Source organism: Crotalus tigris, unplaced genomic scaffold, assembly GCF_016545835.1.
Source record: "Crotalus tigris isolate CLP2741 ecotype Arizona unplaced genomic scaffold, ASM1654583v1 scf7180000024472.5447098, whole genome shotgun sequence".
Taxonomy (NCBI): Eukaryota; Metazoa; Chordata; class Lepidosauria; order Squamata; family Viperidae; genus Crotalus; species Crotalus tigris.
The window spans coordinates 3826048-3852392 of record NW_024100643.1 but is presented as its reverse complement, the minus strand read 5'-3'; the positions used below and the strand labels follow the sequence as shown (position 1 = coordinate 3852392).

Genomic DNA, 26345 nt, shown 5'->3' with positions numbered 1-26345 from the left:
AATACTTATTCCTAATTTATTTATTTTAATTTCTCACAAATATATTGCACTTAAAACAGAATATTTATCTGGTGCAGATAAATCTATTGCTATTGCTGCAATCCAGTGCCCTAACTTCAGAACTCAATTAAGAGAGTAATCCTTAAAGGTACAGTGCCCTTCCTAAAGAGATGTAGGTAACATGAGAGTCAGGGAACTAATGTCTCACCAACCCTTCTCTTGATGCCCTAACTGCTATTTAAACTTATTTTAAATAAGAAGCAAAGCAAAGCTCCAGCCTCTAGCAACATATTTATTTGCTTGCTTGCTTGCTTGCTTGCTTGTTGGCTCCAAAGACACGCCTCTCCTTCACATAGAGCAGGGGTCTTCAAGCATGGCTGGCTGAGGAATTCTGGGAATTGAAGTCCACAAGTCATAAAAGAGCCAAGTTTGAAGACACCTGGCATAAAGGATCTGCTGTTGCTTCTGTAAATTAGAGCTCCCACAGTGAAGAGTGCAAAAAGGAGTAGGTAAAATTTGTTTAATCAGATGAAACTATTATATCTGCAACCAGGTAAGCTAGTTCGTTTTGTCCTTGGTTAGTTTTTTTATGCAAACCCAGCCTGCTTAAGATTGTAAACTGGGTTTTACTAACAAAGCTAAATGTGTCAGGTGATTCTAAGCACAATTTGGGTAAAACCCGACCCACAGAAAAGTTACTCGATTAGAAGATGTTTGCACCATTTGGGCAGCTATAGTGCTTGCATATATGTATATGTATATGCACGCTTACACAAACATCTTTGAAAAAAAATCACTTTCAGAATGGGCACAGTTCCAACAGTATTCAAAACAAGCATTTGGAGCCTCTCATGAGCACAGCACTTTCTATTATTTATTCAAGCCATTAAACTCTTTTCAGATTCCTGCATGAGCCTGAAAAATAGCTGTGGCTATTCTGAGGGATTATGCACCACTTAAAGCAGCCACAACTTTCTTTTCCAGGCACATGTGGAAACTCTGGCTGTGTTAATACATAACAGAGAAGAGCTTTTAGCAAGGTAAAGTCTGAGGCACTTCTGAATAGTTTTCAAAATTGTCCAACCCTATTTCAGAGACCACAACTGACAATTGACAAATTATGGTGGCAAATAAATATGAAGCATTTTGGATTGAGTATGGACAATGATTGTGCCATGCATTTTTCTTTGCCCTTGTTTCATTAGCCCACCATAGCCCCATACTGAGTGAAGGGATTGATCCACTTTTTTCCCATGGGTGTTAAAGGATTCAGCTTTAATTTACCACTGATATGTTTCCTTCCTTCTTGCTTTCAGACCAGTCTAAGACCCTACCCACTCACCCCCATTTTGCTCTCCCTTTTAATGTACCACATTAGTCTTAATGAGCTCTCTGATCTCCTGAGGATATTCTTGGGAAATAGCCATTTTTCTTCTGAATAACAGGATGCACAAGTCACTTTACAGATTGAATGCTTCCATCAGGACATGCTGGGTGCTCATTTAAACTTGCCCTTTGCTGTCCCTATCAATGAGAGCATGGCCTTTGTCCCTGCCCTCGTCAGCAGCCTCTGTCAAATCCCCCCTTGTTAATTCTTGGGAAAGGAGTAATGAATCCTAAATTGCAAGAAAGGAACATTAAACAGCTGGAAGATTTTTTTTTTTTTTTTTTGGAAACCATTAGGAGATTCTGAGAGCACCATGGAAGACTTTTGTGATAGGGGAAGTGCTATAACTTAGTGACTGAACACATGCTTTGTATTGCATGCCCCAATACAATCTTTGCGCTGTTCAATGAAAGGAGGGGTACAAAGATTTCTCTGGACTGAAGATAACAGCTTTTCACTGCTGTGCTCTAAAAAAGTAGTGGGAATGGCCAAAATAAAATACGATATTCGTTTCCATGTATTTATGTCTGTTTCTGTGTGTGTCTGCATATGCCTTTGGGTCATTGTTGATCCCTGGCCACTATCTGAACTAATCTCTGCTAGCCCTAGTCACATTATCATTCTCCCCACCGGAGCCTTTGGCTTATGAAATAAATTAAGTACAATGTCATCCATGCAATGATCATCACAAAGTATTTCAAAATTGATAATTGTATCAAGGAAACTGGATTCAAAATGGTAAGATGAAGAGTTTCTATAGATCAGGATGAGGTAAGAAACCCCCTCCTTTGATGCCTTAACCAGGATTTCAAGATCTCTCCTGAACCAATCACATCCTGTGATGGATACTATTTCTTCTTTTACTTCACATTAACAAAGTTGGAGAAAGATCATTGTTGCTGTTGTTGTTATTCCATAGTATTGAAAACAGAACACAAATAGGATTCCAAAAACTATATGCTCAGATCTATCTCTAAATACTAGATCTATATGTGGTTCCACCAAAACTGAATGTGAAAAGAAATCCACCAAAAATGAAGGAGAAAAAAACAAACTAAATATAAAAACAAACTGTGGAAATTGTTAAAAAGAGACACCAAAGCCAAGAAAGACAAATATCTTCCAAAAGATCTCTGAACTCAGAAGCAGGTTCCAGTCTCAAATTGAAGGATAACAATGGACAGATAGTAATTAATTCAAAAAAGATCAGAAAAAGATGGAAGGAGTATATTGAAATATTGTACAGTAGAAATGTCAACATCCAAATACTTTAGACCATATTACATATTTATGTCAGTCTTTCTACTCATTACAGCTTTCAAGAAACTTTAGAAGATCAGCAATATGCCACTACTAAGTCAGAAGGCTACAGGTATTGATGGAATACCCAGAATAAAAATCAGTAAAGATTTTAACCAAGGTTTGCTAACAAATCTGAAGAATGATAACAGTGGGGAAAAATGAAAGAGTTCAATCCACACTCCACTAACAAAAACAGAAGATTTAACAAAGTGTCCAAATTATCATACAGTGTGCTTAACTTCACATGTTATTAAAATAATGCTTAGGATCATACAATGCATGTTAGAGCCTTTCATGGAAAAAGTGATGCCAGTGTTCCTGCTTATAAAAGCCTCTACAAGAGAAGATATTGCTGCTGATGCATGATGGGTAATTGAGAAAGCAAAGAATACACCAAGGAAGTCAATATGTGCCTTATTGGTTACAAAAAAATCTTTGTTTTAATTACATGAATCTCTTAAAGTTGTTTAGAAAAATAGGAATCCAAGAACATTTCATTGTCCTCATACAAAACTATATATAGGCCAGAGCTATAAACCAGACAGGAACGGCAAAGCAAACTATTTCTAGTTTGGACTAAAACATTGTTCTTATTTATTCAATCTATATGGTGTGTGTGTGTGTGTGTGTGTGTGTGTGTGTGTGTGTGTGTGTGTGTGTATGATGGACGGGGGGGGGGAGAGGGTGAGGGAGGGAGAGAGATAGATTTGAGGAAGGCAAGTGTGGTTTCAAAACAAGAGGAGGAAAGTTTAATAATCTGGGCTGATGACCCTTCTCCTGAAGCCAAAATTCAAAGGATCTGCAAACTCTATTGAGAAAAATACCAATTGGTCTTCGAAGAAGCAAAATAGAATGGCACTGACACTTTCAAATTTTGGTGTTGCAGAAGACTCCTGAGAATACTGTAGCCAACCATAAAACAAACAAATGGATCACCATACAAACTAGAGATATTACCTGTGGCACAAATGACTAGGCTCAAATTATCATGCTTCAGATACATTATCCAAAAAACCAGTTCTCTGCAAAAAGCTCTTGTGCTGAGAAAGATGGAAAGAAAGAGAAAAAAACAGATGACCAGTAGCAAGGTGGATGGCTACTGTACAATTACTCAATCAATCAATGGTAATTAATGCATTTTTGGAAGAGGAGAAGGACCAGATTAAAGATAGTTCATCATGGAGAAAATCCAGCTATATGGTTGCTAAGAGTCAACACCAATGTAATGACCCATAATCAATAAAAACCTCCAAAGCTGCAAAGCCTGCACAACCAAAAGGGTAACAAGATGACAGAAAGTCCTGATTGATTGTCCTTAAAATCACTTTCTAATATTCTAAATATTACTTTACATTTAGAATATTTAAATGTTCCCAGAAATTGCAGCCTGGTAGAATTAAAAAGAAGAAGTAGGCTGATGTAATACTTTAGGGATCTGGGAGTGCTCCAAAAAACAGATTAATTTCACTGTTATCATTGTTCCTTAGGAATAGCAATAGCATATAAGATAAGATAAGATAAGATAAGATAAGATAAGATAAGATAAGATAAGATAAGATAAGATAACCTTTATTGTCATTTTTATACTGTGGGCACAATGGCATACATCAAAAATGAAATTTAGTTGCCTGTTCTCAAAGTAAAATGCATACATGACACACACCTAAACATACTATGAACAACATATGTACAGACCTACATCCCTACATATACATAGCAAATAAATATTAAATATTGTCCATCTTGAATATATAATGGAAGGAGGAAGCTTGAGAGTTCACAAGGTTAATGCTGCGTGGAATGAAACTCTGGCTGAATCTGGATGTTCTGCTATGGATACCATGAAGCCTCCTCCCAGAAGGTAACAAGAAAAACAGGTTGTGAAGAGGATGTGTAGTGTCCCAGATAATCCTATATACTGTCCATAGCACTTTTTACAGCATTCTCTGAGTGGTTTACAATGTAGAAGCATTACTTGCATATTGTCCCCAACAATCTGGATCCTCATTTTACTGACCCTGGAAGGATGAAAAGCTGAGCCCCATCAGGATCAAACTCCAGGGTGTGTGCAGAATTTGCCTGCAATATTGCACTTTAACTACTGCGCCATGAGGGCTCTTCTTAGCCACATGTCTTCTGTAAAAGAATGGCTCCATTTGGTAGTCACAGTGCTATCATCCTACTCCACTGCAATAACAGTTCTAAGACTCATCCCTTATCCTTCTTCTAACTTTTCTATTCATAGAGAATAGAGTAGAGTAGAGTAGAGTAGAGTAGAGTAGAGTAGAATGTCCTCTCCCTCCTCTTTCTCCTCTTCTTCCCCTTCCTCATCCTCTGCCAGTTGAACACTAATCAACTTGAGAGATTTTCCTGTCACTGCAATCTCTGCCCCTGAACTTTCATGTCTTTCTCCATCTCATTAAAATAATCAACATAAATGGTGGGAAATTACAGGAAATATAATTAAGGAATTTCATAGTTTGCATTTATGCCATTTATAATACATACACATCTGAAAAATAATCATTATAAATTTCTAAATTTCCTATTAGCAAACTGACTCTTCTGCTTTATTAGCCCTTAACTGACATGCAAAGGAACTCTGGCAAATTATAGCAAGTCCTTCTGAATTCACACCAAAGAAAATTTGGGAGCAGTGTCTTCTGCTAATTTTACATGTCACATCTAGGACAGCTAACCTTGAACTGGAGAAAGACATTTATTCTAAAAGAGCTGAAAATGATTTGGAAAAGTTGCAGTTTTCAAACTGCCATTGGTATACATGATACACATTTCCACAGTTTGGAAATAATACAAATATTTGCACCTAGCAGATTTACAAGAAGGAAGTGACAACTGATCTGCCTGAGCACCAAACCCTCTTCTAAAATTATAGAATAATTACCAGCCAGGCAGTTGTAAGCTCTTACAAAACATTCCACTCTGTTGTACATACTCTCATTATTTGAACTCCTGCAAACCTTAAGATAGCTTGAGTATTAGGATGCTCATCTTTTGCACTTAGACAACTGAATTCATTGCTAATATATTTCAAAAGTGCACTAAGGGTTTTGGGGCTACTCCTTGTCTTGAATTGGCAAATCAATTGCAATGAACATTTTTCTTTTGTATTTGAGTTCTCCTTCTGCCAGAGTCAAAACTGCAACTGCTTTTGGAAGGACTCTAGAGGGGCTCATCAGAGGCTATTGAAAGGCATAGTTGTGTATCATAATACCCACCACCATCATCCCAATCAGAAACCATCATGGTATCCCCCCTACATGTTACCAAAACGGCATAAGAGATCTCCACATTCTTCTAATTTGCTAAGACTTTCTCTCATCTCTGAATGAAGTGGGATTTACATCCAGCTTTGGCTGGACTGCCCAAGCACACAGATGGCATTAATCTATATAAGCCCTTACTCTACACTGAATTATTTATGGGGGCTATTGGACTGCACCACATTCAGGAAAGAAAATGACTAGCCCACATGGCTGAGTTTTTCAGCCTAGAACAAGAGATTAATTAAGCCATACTCTTTGTCATGATAATACCTGAAGGATATATAATAAATAACTGAACCTTTCACTGCCAAAGATCAAGATCTTGGGACCCATAATGATAGTAAATCTCAATATTCAGAAAGGCCTGGATTCCACTTCCCACTTAACCCCAATCCTTAATTTTTTTTTAAATATTAAGATGGTTTGGAGAACAACCTGCTCGAAAGCAAAATATTCCTAGCAGAAGCTTGGTCAGTTAAATGTGATAAGTGTCACATATACTATTTACCGATGAGGAAAAAAGGTGTTCCATTGGTAAATGAGCAGTTGAACATATATGAATGTGTATATACTGCATATGTAGAATAGAATAGAGCTGGAAGGGACCTTGGAGGTCTTCTAGTCTAGCCCCCTGCTCAAGCAGGAGAACCTATACCATCTCAGACAAATGACTCTTCTTAAAAATCTCCAGTGATGGAGTGTTCATGATTTCTGGAGGCAAGCTGTTCCATTGGTTAATTGTCCTCACTGTCAGGAAGTTTCTCCTTAATTCCAGGTTGCTTCTCTCTTTGATCAGTTTCCAACCATTGTTTCTTGTCCTGCCCTCTGGTGCTTTGATGAATAACATGACCCCCTCTTCTCAGTGGCAGCCCCTCAAATACTGGAGCACTGGTATCATGTCTTCCCTATTTCTTCTTTTCTTTTAGACTAGCCAAACCCAAGTCCTGCAGCCATTCTTCGTATGTTTTAGTCTCCAGGCCTTTGATCATCTTAGTTGCTCTTATCTGATTTTTTTCCAGACTCTCAACATCTTTTTTGTGATATGGTGACCAAAATTGGTGGCAGTATTACAGGCGTGGTCTTACTAGGGTTTTATAAAGCGGTACTAATATTTTATGTGATCTTGATTCTATGCTTCTGTTTATATAACCCAGGATTGTATTAGTTTTTTTGGCTGCTGCTGCACACTGCTGGCTCATGATAAAGTGATTGTCCACTAGAACTCCACTAAACTCCAGTAAAACTTTGAGTGAAATTTAAGATTGAACTTTGCATTCTTATCACTGCAATTATTTACACTAAAAAAAAGTATAATTCATATACGATTCTTAAAATATTGTTAGATAAATATGCAGGGCTAGTCAACTCTTAACTGCATTTTTACATGCATTTACTTGGAAGTAAATTGCATCTATCTAATGGTATCAACTTCTGAGCAGATATAAACTCAATCTACGCGTAAGTATCAAAAATAATTTTAAAAATCTATCTGACCAATTGTTCTTCAGCCTTGGAACAAACTTTGTAAATTCTGAAAAACTCAATTCATCTCACTATTGTCTGACATTTTGGTTAATTCTAATAAACATATTTTCCAGCCATGAATTTTTCTTTTTTATTATTGTCAATAAAGCATCTTTTCCCCCGAATCCTTTCTAATTTAATTTTCATCATTTTTCATCATCTGGGAGGAAACCCTTAGAATGGTTTTGTCATTTATCTTTCATTTTTTACTTTTTTCCCTGTCTTGATAATATTTCCTTTGGGTCCATGGATTCCAAACCAGATATTCTCATTTTGCAAAACTTATGAACATCTCAGAACCACAAGGACAACACCAAGGTCAGATGTATGCAATGTTAACATGAAACAGAAGCACATGTGTTTGTCCCTACCACGCCCACATACATTATTATGCTGCATTCAATGTATTAGACAAATGTGGGAATTCTCGTGTGGTAGACATAAATCTGTAGTTCCAATGTGGTAGACAAATAATTTATCTGTTAATAGTGAGCCTTCTTCCCACCCATATTCTCAAATAGCTCTCCCAGATGAGGCAGCAAACATTGCCATCCAGTAACATTCCGGAATTTGATTCTAAAATGAATAAGAAAAGAAGAAATGGGCTCTCCTTAACTCAATAGGAGTTAAAAGTACTCAGTCTGAACTCAGAACCTAGCCAAATGCAGTGGTTGGAGCTGCAATTGAGCAGCAATCTGGAAGCTACAGTAAAATGTGACTGTGCAGGCAGTTATGTGCACTCCTCAATGGATTATACATCTACTCCATTAATGTCTATGGAGATTCTCAGTCATCCAGGTCATCTTTGGGACGATCTGCTCTATAAACTGCACTAGTTGCAGAATATGCTTCCAGATTCAATGTGCTAGTGATAACCTATTAAATTCCTAATAGCATGGGACTAGATTATCTGACTCTCTCCAATCATATTTACCAAACCCATAGGTCCAGCATGGGAGATTTGCTTTGGCTCCTAGAAAATATCATTTCATTGGAGACAGGAAGACAGCCTTTTCTGTCACAACATCCACTCTTTGGAGCATCACCCCTTCAGAGATCAGACTGGTCCCAACACCATCGGACTTTTGTAAGGCCTTAAAGCTATGGGTGTGCCATCGGGCTTGAGAATCTGGATGTGTAATAGAATCTATGGAATGATTGTGTTGATTGCCAATTGTTTTTATATCTCAGCTATAGATTCCGTTCCATAGATTTTATATAGTTTAATATTTTTTATATATTTAAAATTGCATTTTGCTATTTTTGCAGTTTTTTTTTAATTACCCAGAATCATACATTTGAGATTTGATATAAATGGCTATATGCCCTGAAATAATTAATTAACTAAATAAGTACGGTATTAGGAGAGATGGAATCATTAAATCCTAAGGCTAAAATTGCCTAACTCATTGCTGTTTGACAGTTTGGAAAGTTATAAGAGAGGAAATTCAGTTTCTCTTGGTGGCGCTTGCACAGTGGTATATGATTTCTGCAATACTGTGTTACTTTGTTTAAATTATTTATATCATTTTCTTTATATTTAGTAATATAAGAATATAGTCATTGTCCACACACCTTATATATAATTCTCTCTCCCTCTCTCTCTCTCTCTCTCTCTCTCTCTCTCTCTCTCTCTCTCTCTCTCCAATTTCAAAATAAATTTTAAATGATACATAGATGATGTTTTGAATTGATGGCAGATTAAATAAATCACCCAGCTCAAAAAGCGCTTTTTTGACATAGGCTATGTGTTCTAGAAAAGTGCTAAATGGGTATCTGAGCTCTCTGAGATTTGACAAGAATCTGAGACACAAAACCAATTTCCTTTGTATTTCTCTCCCCCCCCCCATCTTGCAAAACATGGCCACTGGCTTCTCTATTTTTTTTTTCCTGCACTGTCAAATGCCAATACAGCAACTCTTCCAAGGTCAGATTCTTGGTTGGTATTTGATATCCTGCATCTCTGCTGCCCTTCCATGTTGAGATTAAGTAGCAGCCATTGATTTTGCAGAAGAAGGCTATTTTTAGCTATTTTAACAAATGCTGTGAAGAGCAAAAAAGACTTTAGATTTCCTTCACCCAGCCCTGTCATTGCCAGGGCCTTCATGCATCTCTAGTCCAGGATGAGATTTCCTAGAATTTTGCAGAAAAAGGCTTGCTCGTATTTAAAGACAAGCTACAAACAGAACCCAAAGAACAAACAGAATCAATTGCTTAATTTCTACATGTGCCCCCGGGTCTCCAATATGCTGTTTCTGGGGAAAAGAAAATGTCTTTTGGATTTTTTTTTAAATAAATGATGCATCTGCAAGTGGAGAAATATCAGGATATAAAAGTGATCCATCAGAGGATGACATTAGTTGAGCTACTGCCTTAGGATGAAGTCCAGAAGCCCTTTCCTGTTTGCATTTAACCATAGTGCATACCCAGGTAACTATTAATACTTTCTCCCAAAACTTACCATTTTGTTCCCAACCCATATTTAAGGTAGCCTAATAACCTTTAGCTATTTCAGTGTTAAAATAAGGTATCTTCCTTTGATGAGCCAATATGTTGAGGCCATTTTACCATGTAAGAGTTTGACATAATTTACCATTTTATTTATGGCACAGTCAGGTGATCCTTAGGGGGAAGGCACACAATCTGCACAGAATCTCTTGGCTACTTTTGACTGGTTGTGGTATGCTATGGTTCCTGGGCACTTCCCTCTGTTGTTTTAAATAGTCTCCCTTTACATGCAGGTCTATAAACCTAGATCAATCTGAATGGAAGCCAGTGAGTTATAGATGGAGAAGATGATAGATACTGGAAAGAAAAGAGTGAGGTGGATTTCTCTCTCTGCTGCTGCTCTATGGTGCAACTCTGGCCCCATTCAGGGTGACTGCTAGGTGCTATTTGGAATGTAGCATTAATAAGGTGACCAACTTTTTTACAATGAAAAGGAGGACACAAATAAATTGAAGAAAAAATATTGTAAATAAAATTGTGCTCAGCAGCAATTCCTATTGGCTTTTGAAAGCCAATAGCGGGAGTAGCACAGCTCATGCAAAAGTTGAAAAAAAAACCATCAAAAAAAGGTGCCGGAATGCCGTTCTAAGCGTTCTATGAGGGGGAAAAAAAAGCCCTGCAGATTAGTCTTCAAATATCGAAAAGGAGGACATGTAGGAGGACACTTTTTGAGGGAGGACAGAACTTACAAAAGGAGGACTGTCCTCCCTAAAGGAGGACAGTTGGTCACCTTAGCATTAAACTGTGTCCAAAAAGCAGCCTGAACAATTAGCTGATAGGTGGGGGAGTTGGATGTGGGATTGCACAGTGAAGCACCAGAGAGAGGGGTACTTATGTGCCTTTCCCTCCCCACCAACTATTGCTGAAGCTGCTCTTAGCACCAGTTTAGCATTCTTCCAGAGAAATATTAAATGGACCCCAAGATACCCAATGGATTGGTGTTTAAGGAGCAAGTGGAAGGAGGGAATATTAAATACCTTATTTTTCTTTCAGCCTCTGAAGCACAGTTAAGGACACTTTTAAGTCAGAAACAGAAATATAGAACTGTTTTTGAGAGGTACGTTCTTTAATAAGTTTCACGGTATCCCACCCAGAAAATGAAAGACGACATAAAGCAATAACCGCAGTAATACTATAATTATTCCTGCTGCTCTTGGAGAACCTCCAAAACCTAAAACTAAGCATTCTCCAGAAGCATTAACATATAATTTCCTGAACAGATTACTATTCTGGGCCTAAGACAGAGTTTTAAATGTGTTTTCATTGATTTATTTGACTCCTATCCTATAATCCATAGGAGGAGTTTGGAGTGGTATTTTACTTTTGCAGAAATTCCACAAAAATGCTGAAGTGAATGAAAGCAGGGCATGTACAATCCTAGTTGAGATATGAACCTAGGTTTCTTTGGTTCAAGACACTGAGGGTGTGATATGGTAGTAGAGGACCAGAGAAATAACCTTGGAGAATGTTTTACTGCAAGGGCAGTAAAAGGGCATGTTCTTGGTTTTAGATACTGTATACTGTACTGCAAATATAGTATACAGTGTGTAACAGATTATATTTTTTAAAAGAAATTGATGCAGAAAGATTTAAAAATGCTATACCCAGGGACACCCTGTGGTAAAGAGAAATTCTAAAATAATAGCACAAAAAGGTGCAACCTAATAAGCAGCTTAGATGAAAACCATTGAGCTTCCAGAGAAAAAGTGGCTGAAATATTCAGGTTTTGTTTTTTGGAAACAAAAAATAGCCAGCTTTTCAATATTTTATAGGGGAAAATGACTTCCTGAGAATGAAATGAAAATAAATTACTCAGAAGATCTTCCCTGAATGTGATGGGAATCATAAACATATATATTCAAAGAATTTTCATAGCAGTTATGGAATAGCTTAGTTACAAAGAAAATTGAAGACATCAGAGAAATCTGCGGGTAATCAAATACAGATTCAGCTTTGTGCTGAGAAAATCCTGAAGGATCAAAATGCATGATTGCTAAACTTGATCAATGTAGATTTACATTTGTCTAAAAAGAACACAGTTTAAACATACTCAACTATGCTAATATGTCGGATTGGTTCCTCAGAGGTGCTTAATATTGGCCAGCAGGAATCCTGTCTCTACCATTAGGCAAAGTTAGGCAATCATCTCAATAGATCAGAAGATGAAAGTACAGCAGCAGCAATAGCCACTTTTAAGACACATGTGTTCCAGGCCATCAGCTCTGGGCTCTCTAAGTTAGAATTGGAGACTGATGTTCCATCACCATCAAAGCAAGATTCCTCTATTAGAAGTTGAGGACACTTGTTTCTCTCTCAGAGAGCAAAATTTGCTTGTTTGTTTGTTGCTTCATTAATATCATGTGTCCTTCCCAGTGGTGGGATTCAGCCGGTTTGCACCACTTTGACAGAACCGGTAGCTAATTTTTGGTTGCCCAGGCCCAGAATGGACTTCCTGAAGCGGCATCCACACAGAGAATCGGTTGTTCATATATTTGAATCCCACAACTGGTCCTGCCCTATGGAGTCTTCTAAAGGAACAGTTCTATCATTATAAAAGTGCCCTGGAAAAATATTGTCCTATCAAAATGCTAAATTGTGACATTTAGGAATATACAGGTAGTCATCAATTTACAACAGTTCATTTAGTGACCATTCAAAGTTACAACACTGAAAAAGTGACATGATCTTTTTTCACACTAAGTGTTGCAGCATCCCCATGGTCATGGGATCAAAATTCAGATGCTTGGCAACTGACTCATATTTATGACAGTTGTAGTGTCCACAGATCATGTGATCCTCTTTTGCAACCTTCTAACAAGCAAAGTCAATGGGAAATCTAGATTCATTTAACAACTGTGTTACTAATTTAACAGCTGCAGTGATTCACTTAACAACTGTGGTAAGAAATATTGTAAAATTGGGCAAAATTCACTTAACAAATGTCTCGCCTAGCAACAGAAATGTTGGGCTCCATTGTGGTCGTAAATTGAAGACTACCTGTATAGATTTCTCCAAATTTGTCTTCATTGAATAATCTTCATTTGCAGGATACTGGCTGTAGTGCTGCAACTTCCTTGCTTAGGATAAATTTGTATAAAAAGAATAACTTATTTGATGTCCTTTTTAGGCTGTTGGATTGCTTAGTGAATATATGCTAATATTATTTATAAGCAGACAGATTGTATTGGAATGAAAGCACTGACCAACAAGACAATCAAAATATAAACATCCTGTATGCTATTATTTATCTAAATTCATTGGAGAAGTAAATGTGATATTATTTAAACATACAATTAAAAAACATCCTGCAATGAGAGCAGTGGCTACCTAGGTTAAGAAGGAACAATTTGCTTTGCTATTTACTACTATACTTGGGTACGCAGTGGTTCTTGGTTTATGACCTCTCATTCAAATTTACAATGGTGCTGAACAAGTATGACCAGTCCTCAAAGTTCTGGCCATCACAGTGTCCCCATAGTCATTGGTACTTGGTTACTTCTAATTATGACATCACAGAATGAGCCATGGTCACATGATAACAATTTCCAAATATTATGAATCAATACTTCATTCATAATAAATAGATATATGCAAGAAGAGAGTTTATCTACAAATTCTATGAAAGGATTAGTGAAAATAATTTTGTAATTAAAGCATACAGGAAAATCAGAGACCTTTGGCCTAAGATGTGTACATACAATAAAAAATATTTAAAAACAGCTTATTTTATGGACTGCAACTTTCATGGAAGTTTCTTACATTTCCCTCCTCTTAAAAAAAAAAAGAACTTAAATGGAAGAAAGGATGGACATTGTTTTTCACTATTCAGTTAAACTTTACCCTATTCTCACAAAGTAAAATTCATTGGCAAGGCAAAATCAGTATATCTGCAATCTGTTACCTCAACAATTTAAACAGGGTTCCCTTCTAAAATGAATGGACTATTACTCTGTGATTATGTCCATCCAAAATGCCCAATGACCATAAAACCTAAGAACGTTGTGGATTATAGCTCCACACAATCCTTTTGGCTATTTCTATTATATAATTAGTTAAGCATGTAGCAGACTTTTCTACCTGATTAAATAGAAAGGCAGAATATAAATCAGTTTAATAGATAAAGTAGTTGAAAAGCATTAGGCTGGGGAAAAAACTGCATTAAAGTTTTTTTAAAACAAGCTGTTACTTATTGGACTTCCCCTTTGCCTGCAAAAAATGTGGGTTCATACACAAATGGACATGCAACTTTAATCCTCTTCTGAGTACAAAGGAGAATTATTATCTGAAGGGATGCTCAGGACAATGCTTATATGTTTCCAAGACAGAAAAGTCCTTAAAATCTCTAAATGGTCTTTGATACCTTTGATTAAGGTATCTTGCTGATGACCTTTTGAATGGTGACTGGAAACCTCTCCTTCCCCACTACCAACTGGAACTACCACTACCCCCAATCCCTAGCCTTCATAGATGATTCAGTGGGATATCATGGTCACTGACATTTGGTTGGTCACTGATCACATATGAGCATCCACTCTGCCTTTAAAAGAATTCTTCTTTGACCGGAGTGGTCCTTCAAACACTGGATTAATCAACTGATCCGAAAGGTTGCATAAATTTCCATTCATGCATGGAGCTCACTATTACTTTTAGACCAGTCAGTTTCTCCTAGTTCAACCTAAGCAAGAGAACTGTTCTTGTGGAGTATAATGAAGAGAAACCTTGAGAATGCTGCTTCAATTCTCAAAGAAAAAAGTGTGATGTAAGTACAATATATTTATTGCAATAATAATAATATGTTACTTACTGTCCAGGCAAGGTTCACAGACAGTTTGGTTTACTCCACATGGTTGGGCAACTCCTTCCCCAGGATTACAGGCTCGGCAGCATTCCCCATTGGCAGTAAATTTCCCTGTGGAACACTGTTCCTTGGTCCCTGCTGAGCCCTATAGCAAGAGAAAAAGCAGAACCCAGATGGTAAGACTACTTCTAACTCAGGACGCAAAGATACTCCCAAAGATGCTGCTTTTTGCTGCTGGCAGGCTCCAGGACTTGGCCAAGAAGATTCATCAGATTGGCAAATAAAAAATAAACTATTTTATGCATTGGATCATTGGTGTGGAACCAAAAAAATGGACTTACATAGGATTTTTCCCTTTAATGGGCTTCATTCCAACTGCCCAAAAGGGAAATTTCTCAAGCTCTCTATGTCAGGGGTGTCAAACTGCCGGCCCATGGGCCAGATACATCATAGCAAAACCGCACCCACTCCATTGTCGGCAATGGCAAAAAAGTCATGATACGTCATGACACGACACGTAATGTTGTGAGTTTGACACACCTGCTCTATGCTATCAATAAAGGAGGATATTTGTAGCTCAGGGTGGAAATAAGGGATCCTTGGTGCTCTCCGAGCTTGATTGTTTTCTTGCAGACATTTCATCACCCAAACTAGGTAACATCATCAGAGCATTGATTATGCTACCTAGTTTCGATAATGAAACATCTGCAAGAAACAAGCAAGCTTAGAGAGCACCAAGGACCCCTTATCTCTATTATCAGTCTTGTGATCTATTAAATAGATTCCTAGTGAACCTTCATTATTTCTTAGACATTTCCAGTGTCAGGGATAAATCTGCAAATTTATGCTGTACATAGCACGACGGTGAGAAAATAATTACATAGGTAATATCTGAGTTTGAGTGAAGTGCCACAAAATTTCTGTTTAGAATTATTTTATTGGAAAGTCATGGCAACTTGGTGAGAAGGACTAATTGTCTGACCTCATGTAAAATAATTTTAATCAGATATTGCGTTTATCTTGGTGGACATTCCTGAAAGTCTACATTTTTCAACATTTGCTATATAGATGTGCTGCCCTACAATTTTCACAGTTCCCAATACAGTCAAGCCAAAGTCTGTGAACTGTGACCTATGGCAATTGTACTACAACATAACTGCAAAGCATCCATCTGGGGAAATCTGCTTTAATTCTTTAGATCAACTAGGTCATTTTAAAGAGTGGCCAGTCATGGCCATTGGTCAGATGGTGATCTGGAAAGTAGATGTTGTAGATAGCCTTGAATATTTTGAAGAGCAAGATTTCAAACTTAATTTATAAAATTCTGTGTAGCATCTATGTCATTCCAATTTACAATTCCTATATTACATAGGAAGATTTGAGTGCATGATAGAATCACCAACTTCAGAATAACAATGTGCACTTGTCATTTTTATCTGAACAACAAGAGATCATGACCTTATAGCTTCAGGTACCCAGAAGCTCATCCCAAGTTGCCTTTAATCTGTAAATTTTGTTATGATAAAAGAAAAACACACATATAATAAACTATTTCCTTATTTGTTAAATGTCTATATCATCATAACCTAAATCACATCTGGAAGTGTACATATTTACTGCAGTGTAAACATGCTTCAGGCACCTAGTACCAGTTAGTAAATACACTTATTCATCTTGCCTGAAATGGGGTATCTGGTAGATCATTAAAGGCAGCCCCATGAGGATGCATTGCAAAAATGATATGAGTTTCAAAATCCTCTGAGTGCAGGAAAGGCTCAACAGGTGTCCCATTTGGAACCAGGCAAAAGGTTTCCTAGACACCTTCCACCTGCCCATATAACAATAGCCCTTGGTCCAAGAGGACCCCCCAAGTTGCAAAGCAGCTGCTTCAGGGACTATGCCACTCCCTCCAAAGACCACACAAGAGCAGATAGAGAGCCTTGATGAGCAAGTAGAGCTTCTTGGGTTCAACTTCACCCAATTTCTGCCAATCCAAGCCCCAACAACCTCTGGACATTGAAAAAAACATTACCAGCTGTTATACAAAACAGCCAAAGAAAGAATCGAAATAAAACTATATGAACTTTGAGTGGCCAAAGGAAGACACCTCCCCCCAAAAGTTGCTACTCTAGTAAGGCATGTCAAGACATAAGAAATACATTGTGTATGCTGTAAAGAGAGAACCAGCTGAGGGGGAAAAACGTGGGAACCCAGAAGCACCATTTCAGAAAACTTTCATCCATGACAGCATCACTGTCAGATCCTCTGTCTTGAATTCAGCAGAAACACTTGAAACTGCATGGCTAAATACAAATTTTTACTACATTCAAAATGATGCCACTTTAAGAAGTTAATTGCCATTGGCCAGCTTGAGGGCACACTTCTCTTATACCCTTACGATTTAGACTGGCTACTTCTTTTTCCTGCCTTTCCCAGGACTTAACAGGTAGATTTCTCATAATATTAGGTGACAATTTAATATTGACATAACAGGCACTCCTGCCTTGAGAAATGTGAGTTCTCAACATACTCCTCTGAATCTTTTACCCCTTCTTCTGGAAGGATCAGGAACTATTCCTCATTCCCCCTGATTCAGAGAGGCAGAAAGAAAATGTGTTTCCTTTCATGTTTCCTGTTACCATTGCAGAAGTCCTCCAGAATAAAAGCAGAAGGAATGGGTGGCATTTCCCCTTTCCCTTTTGGGTTCCTATCACAGAAGACCCATCTTTTGCAGAAGTTATGGAGACTCTTCTTTTCTCTTTCTAGAAGACGATACAATTTTTTCCAGTGTCAGAGCTGAAAAACAATAGATGGATCCCTGCAGTTCCCACATTCACCTAAAGTTCTGCTTGTATCCTACACCAAGTCTCCTTACTTGGAGTTAAACTTTTCACCAACTTTCTCATGTAGCCAATAACATAGTTTACAGAGGTGCTGCTGCAGGTGGATTTAACAAAGAATATGAAATGTGTGCACATCATTTACAGCTTTTTATTTAAGATCAGTCAAAGTCAGGTATTTGTTCCTAACTATTAAGAAAAAAAATGAGACTCAAAGCTGAACAATGGCAACTTTTTTCTGAAGTTGATAAAAAGTTTTAATTTAAATTTATCAAGATTAACAATCCTCATTTCAGCACAACATACAATACGAAATAAGAACAGATGTAGTCAAGATTCTTTGACTCATCTGATGACACAGAAACAACAGAGCAGCAAAGAAGCCCAGAAAGGCTAATAAATCATCACAGTAGAGGTCTGAATATTAGGAAAACAGCTAAATTTGATATTACTAGAAGTTGGAAAGAGGCAATGCTAATGAACTGAGCTTGCAGCTTAATTGTAAAAGAACAAGAAATGCATTAAGAATTAAAGGTTTACTTTGAAAATGATTAGAAAACAGTGCATCAGATCTCACACAAACATAGTACCTCCCTACTATTTGCTACAGCACCCTTACTATTTTTCAGATGACTTTAAAGTTAATGTGATTCTTAAAGTACCTGCTATCTTTTTTCCCCCAAGAGCTGAAAAATATTGTAATGTTTTAATGAATACCGGGGAGGTGCTGGGTTTCAGCGCTTTAGAAACATACCCAGCCTATTAGGAAAGACCAAATTACCCAGTAACATCCAATAAAACCCAATAAAGAGGAGAGTTCATCAGATATTGATAAAATCAGAGAAGGAAATCAGTACAGAGACAGTTCTCTTAATTATTTTTTTGTAATTTCTTTTGAGCAATGTAGTAAGAGCTTTTTTTTTTTTTTTTGACCCACAGTACTTCTGTGTGCACAGAGCTAAGGAAGTGATAAATGCCAGATTCATCTACAGGAAGAGCTCATAAATCTGGCCTGAACTACAGATGTGGCAGAATTAGCTACTTTTTTGCTAGGTGTTGAAACTGATAGTGAATTGATTTCTCAAACTGCAGTATGTTCTTTTCTCCCTTGACATTATTCATTGATGGCAAAACAGAAAGTTTTCTTAGGACATTTCTCATGAAATATAACTCTCCCACTATACAACTGAAAGTCCTTAACTATATTAGGGTTACAATTATTCTTTCTTTAAAGAAGTGCTTTTGTCATGATCTGAGTACTATTAATCTTGTATACTGACAATGGAAATGCAAAGATCATTGGAGGTCATCTAGCTTTCAGTGGCCTCTTCCAATAATATGGTTCTATTATTCCACTGTTCAGTGGAGAATCTCCAGTACAAAATGCAACATTGGTATCATTGCCACTTTGCCATCTAATCTCTGTTTAAACATTTCAAGTGCAAAAGAACACAACATTCTGCTAAAAACTCTTCCACAGTTAAAAATCTCTTACACCTAGGAAATCTCTTCCAATACATTGTGAAATCTGCTGTCTTGACATTTCCATGGATTAATTCTAGTTTCGCTCTCTGGAACAAGAAAACAAATCCTGCTTCAACTTCCATCTGATAGAGCTGATACCTGTACTGTAGATGGCTATCACAGCTCCTGTCATGTGGGCAGACTGCTGCTTTAAAATATAATCTTTTGTTATTGGTGAAAATAAATCCTGCCTCAAAGCTATCATTTATTGCTTGTGTAGCTGACATCTGCAATATGGATACACAGAGCTGCAGGTATCTATTGGCCAGCATCTCTGATATCCCAACTAATACCTGTAATGTTGTTGTTTGGAAATTCTGGGAGTTGCTGTCTCAGTATATTTGGATGACACCAGATTGAGGAAAACTGTCTGCTGGAGCCATCCATGGCTTAATTTCTGAATTGAAATTATGAAGGTCTAAAACATGCAACACTCCCCATCCACCCCCTCAAAGAAACATTTATTCCTGATAGCTGCACTGTTGGTGCATGAAATCTGTCGATGGCTCTTTGAAGACTCCTCACTTGCACACATCTGCAGCTGAAGGACAGAGCTTGCCTGCATGTTTTCAGTCCATTACATTGCCATATAGGATAGACTATCAGCCAAAATTAACCCTTGTATGATTGCCCATGGAAGAACATGGAAGAACAATAGCAAACAGTCACTTTACCAGTGAATATATTTCAAGCATGTTACAAGTGATATGACATCTATGTTGGTCTTCTGAGCCAAGAATGACAGGCTGATCCTCAGTTTGAACATGTCAGCCAAATGTGTGTGTGATTTGGTAACCACAAAATAATGAAGGATCTTAGTGGATCCTTGTTCTTATATTTTGAGCAAAGTTTCTGAAATCAATGGGGTTTTTATATATTAACTCATCCTATTGATTTTATTCCAGTTCTGTATGATTAAATTTGATCTCTCATTCAGTCCTTTATAGTTTATTTCTTTTGCTATTTTAATAGTTAATTGTGCATTGATTTTTTTAAAAAATGTGATTCCATAGGATCTTTTGTTATAAAAGGCCAATTATTTGGATTTTTTAATAACAAGTAAAGACATACTACTGTTTCCACATTTTTTTTTCAGTGTTGTTTTCTTCCACTGAAAAAAAGGGCTCCAGCATATTTTCTACTGGTTAAATTTTAAAAGCATAGCTGGCTGTGCTAATGGCAAGACTACCCCAAGCATGAAACATCCAAAAATGAAAATCCACATTTTCAGTGATGTGGAAAATTTAACTTCCATGTTCATTTAAAAATAATAATAGTAATAGTAATAAGGAGGATGAGAAGTTGAATCTGGCATCTTGCATTATGTTTCAACTTCAACTTTTCCAGAAACACTAAAATTTCTTCCTTTTTGGTACCCAGATTGTTATTCTTGGGTAAGGGCACATGTTCTTCATTAGATTCATCCAAATGTGTTTACTATTAACATGGCTCTTGTTGACATAGGTATTAGCCTCATAAAACATTCTGACAGATGGAACAAAAGGGAAATCAGAAGAATGAAACATTTGGAAACCCTTTAATTGCTTTTAAGTTGGATTCATGTTTTGTTTGTAAGTGTATGCAATGGAACACAAGGAACTCGGGAGATAAAGTTAAATTTCCAAACTGCTTCATTTTGACTTAGAAATGTTCTCAATTTATGAATTGAAAAAGGGATATAGGGTACCCCGCCAAATGACTTTGGTCTAAAGATCCCATCATTGTGCACTATACACTACACATAATCACCCTACTGATTATGGGGTGCTAGGAACTGGAATGCAACATCTGGAGAACCCAGGTAGCTTAAGGGACTGCTCACAAGAAGGAACAGAGATTTGCTTCAGATGAGGTAGATTTCCTCTTTTATTTATCTCGATTTGACTGATAGCAGCAGCATTGTTTGTTATTGAGATTGCAGGAATAGAGCTTTGTAACTTGTTTGCTGTGTCAATTTTGAAGATGGTTTATTCAATAGGAAAGGGCATTCTGCACATATTTCTTAACATCAACCTTTTACTATACTTTATGACAACAGAGTGCTTTTTATCACTAAATAAACCAGCCTGCAGCAGGACAGCTGAGCTAAGTGTGAAGAATGGTGAATGGGTTGGATTGGAATCTAAATTTATAAACAAAGGATATAGGGTTTCCTGCCTGAGCAGGATTAGAAGATCTCCAAGGTCCCATTTCAACTCTGTTATTCTGTTATTCTGATACAGTTCTAAACACAAGAAGATATCTTGAAGCACCTTTTCGAATTAACCAGTTTGCAGCTCTAGTCTATATCAATCAAGCCATTGTATACATCTGGCAAAGGGAATTCAGCTCATAAAAGCATATGCCTGTTAATAAAACACCTTTAATAAAGCAATCACTAAGCAAGGATTGTCTGTATGTAGAGGCTAACTGGTCAATGATGGTGTCTTTGTTTCTTCACTGTGGGTCCTGCAGTGAGTAGTTACCTCTAAAAGGGTATTATTTTAAAAATTGTTTCATTACAGAACAATTCAGTTTTGAGTAGTTACTTCTGAAATGTATTATTTAAAAAACTGTTACATTACAAAAAAATTCAATGTTATGATTATTGAAAAAAATGAAAAGATCTATTTTATGATGAAGAAATGATATGATAAACCTCTCCATGGGGGTAAACTCTGAAGCTACATGATATTTATAATATTATCTGTTCACTTGAAGAAGCAGCTCCTACATTTATCTCTACCTGGGGCCTTTTCCAGGTTCTCCCACCTAAAGAAAAGTCAAATAACTGAAGGAGACAGAGGGGTTTTTTCGCTCTCAATGATAGCATTCATTCTGAGAAATATCCTTCTCAGCAGGTCTCATCTGATGCATTAATATGCATAAAAATATAACTGCAATCCTTAGGTAATAAAAATATTTAAATAACAATAAAATGGAATTGCCAATGAAACCATTTTGGAGTCATGGAAGTTGTTTTGCTCCTAGTTTTATAGATGTTATGTTTTGCGTTTATTGTTATGATTAATGGTTATTATGCAGACTTTCATCCTATGCTTCTGTTTCTAATATTTTGTTTTGTATTGTATTTTTTAATAGACTAGTACGCTGTCCAACGAACTACAGACAAGTAATAAACATTTGGAAAAGGAACAATTCCTCTGAAAGGCAGATCACACTGTCCCATATAAACCTGTCTGGGTCTGCAGATCCTTAGAAAAAGTATATTCCTTTGATTCTTCTCTAACCAAAGCACTGAGACCCTAAGCCAGACAACTCCATGCCACAGTAGGTTTTTCCATCAGTAGGAAAATAACTTCTAAAATAAGTTTCTTTAGCATTACAGTGGTGTGGATATGTTTAACTGAAATATGTTTTAGGTTATTTAGAAGCTATGGTGGTGCAGTGGTTAAAATATAGTATTGCAGGCTAACTCTGCCCTCAGCCTGGAGTTCGATCCTGATCTGCTCAAGGTTGACTTAGCCTTGTATCCTTCCAAGGTCAGTAAAATGAGGACCCAGATTGTTGGGGGCAATATGCCGACACTGTAAACCACTCAGAAGCTATTGTAAAGCACAGTGGGGTGGTATATAAGTTTAAGTGCTAAATGCTATTGCTATTTTATTGGCTTGTTCTTAGTGCTGCATTTTGTGTGCATTTTGTTACTCAAGTATTAATTGTTTTGAATATTACTTTTAGTGGCAAAAAGACAGAAATAAAACCCCTTGATCTGTACACCTGCAGAAAAAAATTGGGCACCGAATACTGGAATAATATGATACTTGTATAATCTGAAATTAGTGCATAGGAGTTACAGTTCATAGATTACAAACAACTTGGAAATTCACTGGTTTAGACTTATTGGTGGGACCATGCACATGGACACTATGCATATAAACCATGCTGTGCAGAGGGGTCACTTCAATTTATATGATGCACTTATGTTGTTTTGATGTTACCATTTATACATGCCCTACAAGTACAAATATATTCCTTACTCACAAATCTGGTCTTGTGATGACTCATTTGGAATAAACAGTATAATAATTTGCCCCATTCAATTTCTCAGCAACAAAAAAGTCCTCCCTATAATACCAATTTATTATAGGACACCATCTTTCATCCTCAATTTTCTTATCTGTAAAGTGGATACAAGCATGACCTTGCTTGATTAAAATTTTATCCTGAACACAGATTGTAATAAAATGCCACAAGAGCAAATTATTAAATGTGCTCTGTGAGTAATAAGCATAAACAAAAGCTATTTGAGCTGTTTTATGGAGGGGGAATTTAATGAATGCCATATGGAGAAATTTTACATTCCCATTCAAATTTGATGAAAGAGAATTTGCCACAGCAGTTACTTCAAAGGACAAGAGAATTCCAAAGACATCCTTATGGGTGGGGTGTGATATTATATTTGTTGAATGACAAGATAACCAAAGGATGTATATGAATATTTGGTACTTCATTGTGTACCCTTCTCTCCAGATGTGATTCCATTAAATCACACAATCACACATATACACACAATACAAAGCAATGCTCCATGAGGCTACTTCACTAATAGTACTCCTTCCATTAATGGGAAATACTAACCTTGAGAAATGCTTGGAAAATTGCCTCTATCCTTTGGAGAAATTCATTCAGCCAATTTCTTTGCCAGCAAATGTGGTGGAGAATCTGGAAAGGCCATTTGTCTCTGTCTCTCATTTTAACTTCTCCTGCTACTCACCTTAAAGTTTGCAAGCCAGTAAATCCTTGTAGGTCAATTTATTCTTTACTGATCCTTTAAAGACAATTGGTTGAGATATTACAGCTGCTCTGATTTTTCATCCTCTTCCAAATCCTTAATGGCAGAGCAAGCTGTATTGATTCTTTATCTTTTGTTTGTCTGGAGGGGGGTACAGCTTTCTAATATCTGGGTCACTGTACTCACATCACAAAAATGCATTCGGACAGTTATAATGAGTACCTTGAGGGATGATAGGTGTTCCCTGGTTTGATCACAATTCTTTTCCTTGCCCAAGTTGATTCCACCATAACAATTTGTTATTGTTGTTTTTTTCTCTTCTTTGCCCTGGAGAATATTTTAAGTTTTGTTTTAGGCAGCTCTGAGAGTCTAACTCTAACCAGTAAGTCCACTCTCTAAATTCCTGTTACCTTTGGTTCTTTCCCAATTCACTGATGGCTGGTCCTGAAAATTATAGGGGCATGAAAATCTGTTCAGTGCCTGACACTGTGAAATAAGCTCTTCTTGGCACAGTTAAACAATGAGCCTCTAAGGTGCCATCAATTAAACCAGTATCTCTGTGAGCTGTTTCTTTTGGAGGATTGATGCAACATCACATTTTCAAAGTTGGCAATCCTGCCATGTAAAAGTGAGAGCAAGTAGGCACCAGTTACTCTAATGAGAGCCAGTGTGTAACATAATTTAAAAGAAAGATCTTTCTCCCAAGTTGTTTTGGATTATCTATACCTAGTAGAATTCTCAGAGAGCATCTGGGCCAGGCTGGGGAAGGCTGGATTATCAGACTAAGGCTGGGCAGACCTTATTGATCCTCATTCAGCTACAAAACTCACTGATCCTAGGCTAACCTATTTCATAGCCTTTGAGAGGACAAGATGGGAATGAGACTATATGGCAGCAAAGGTTTGGGGCCTTGCATGAAAGAACTCACATGCTTGATCCTCAGCATTTAACTAGAAAAACAGCCTGGCTTAAATAATGGACTAAGATCTTGACAGCAAAGGGCCTATGAGTCCTACATATAGGACACATAAGGTGCTACCTAAAGACTGCCTTCCATTTGCAGGAATTCTCTATTCTAAGAATACTTCAACCCCCAAGCCATTTAACAGGCGCCATGGTGGTGCGTTGGTTAGAATGCAGTATTCTAATTCTGCCGACTGCCAGCTGTTCGATTTTCACCAGTTCAAGGTTGACTCAGCCTTCCATCCTACTGAGGTCAGTAAAATGAGGATCCAGATTGTTGGGGGCAATATATTGACTCTGTAAACTGCTTGGAGAGGACTGTAAAGCACCATGAAGCAGTATATAAGTCTAAGTGCTGTTGCTATAAGATTATGAACATATCACTTGTTCCTTATATGTACACTGAGAGCTTTTGCATCAGAGATAAATTCCTTGTGTGTCCAATCACACTTGGCCAATATTCTGTTCTGTTCTGTTCTGTTCTGTTCTATTCCATTCCATTCCATTCTCATTTTTTAAAAAATGACCTCTGTGTTGGCTTAATAAATATATCGCATAACTTTCTAATGAGCTTTTCAACTTTCTTTCATATGGGCTTCTGGACCTAGCCCTCCATCTGACATGTATTAGATTTAATAATGGCCTTTCCTACTTCAGTAAGATACATTGCTTGTCTAGTCAAACTATAGATATAATTTCTACATCCAAATTAATTCGTAGCCAAGTATAAAATTAGGGTATGTACATTTTGGGCAAACAGTGCCCTCATCCTTTTTATCTGGAAATGCACAGGTGGCTCCCTCAAAACCAGTAAGAGCAGGCTGGATAAATCACCTGTTAGAGTACTTGAAATGTAGTTTACAGGTTAAGAAGGTAATGGTAGAGGGGCAGAAGTTATGTTGGCTGTAGCAGACCAGATCGATCAATAGTCAGACTTGTTATATGTTATAAAGGAAAACTGTCTTCAAGAAATGCTTGGTTTCTAGAAACTATACGTTGGCATATACATGCTTGTTATGGAAGTGGTTTGCCATTGCTTTCTTCCAAAACCATTTTTCAGCTTTCCAATCTCATCTATAGTTCTAGAAGATTCCAACTAAGCAGATAGCAGGCAATCTCTTTAGACATGTGGACATATCGATGCCCTTATACAATGCTCTTTTAGAAATATTTGCTATTGATTCCAGTGGATGGCAAGACCAATACACTTGATTCAGATTCTAATGTTGACTGTTTAATTAATTATTAATTCAGAGAACACAAAAATATGACTTAATTGTTTACAAAGAGTGGTGTTTGCATTGGGTTAATAAATATACTGTATGACTTTCTATTATTATTTTTTTTTTTAAAAAAAAACCCTTTCTTTCCTATGGCCAATACAGTTCCCTTTTAGTTTCGATCTCAGTTAGGACTGCATTTTGGTGGCCACCTAGCATATTTTTAGGAGGTCCAGGGCAACAAAAAACTGGGTAAT

The 26345-nt window shown here is 37.1% G+C and overlaps 1 protein-coding gene across 3 annotated transcripts in view; it reads right to left on the bottom strand.

Annotated features, from left to right (window-relative positions):
• The window catches only part of NGFR (nerve growth factor receptor), a 262216-nt gene that overhangs the window by 41681 nt on the left and 194190 nt on the right, over positions 1–26345 (bottom strand). For all 3 annotated transcript variants that reach the window (XM_039333071.1, XM_039333070.1, XM_039333069.1), the window contains exon 2: positions 14813–14951. Coding sequence is in view for 2 of the 3 variants with exons in the window: in XM_039333070.1 (XP_039189004.1) it covers positions 14813–14951 (139 nt within the window). In the remaining variant the exon portion in view is untranslated. The remainder of the gene's footprint in view (positions 1–14812; positions 14952–26345) is intronic.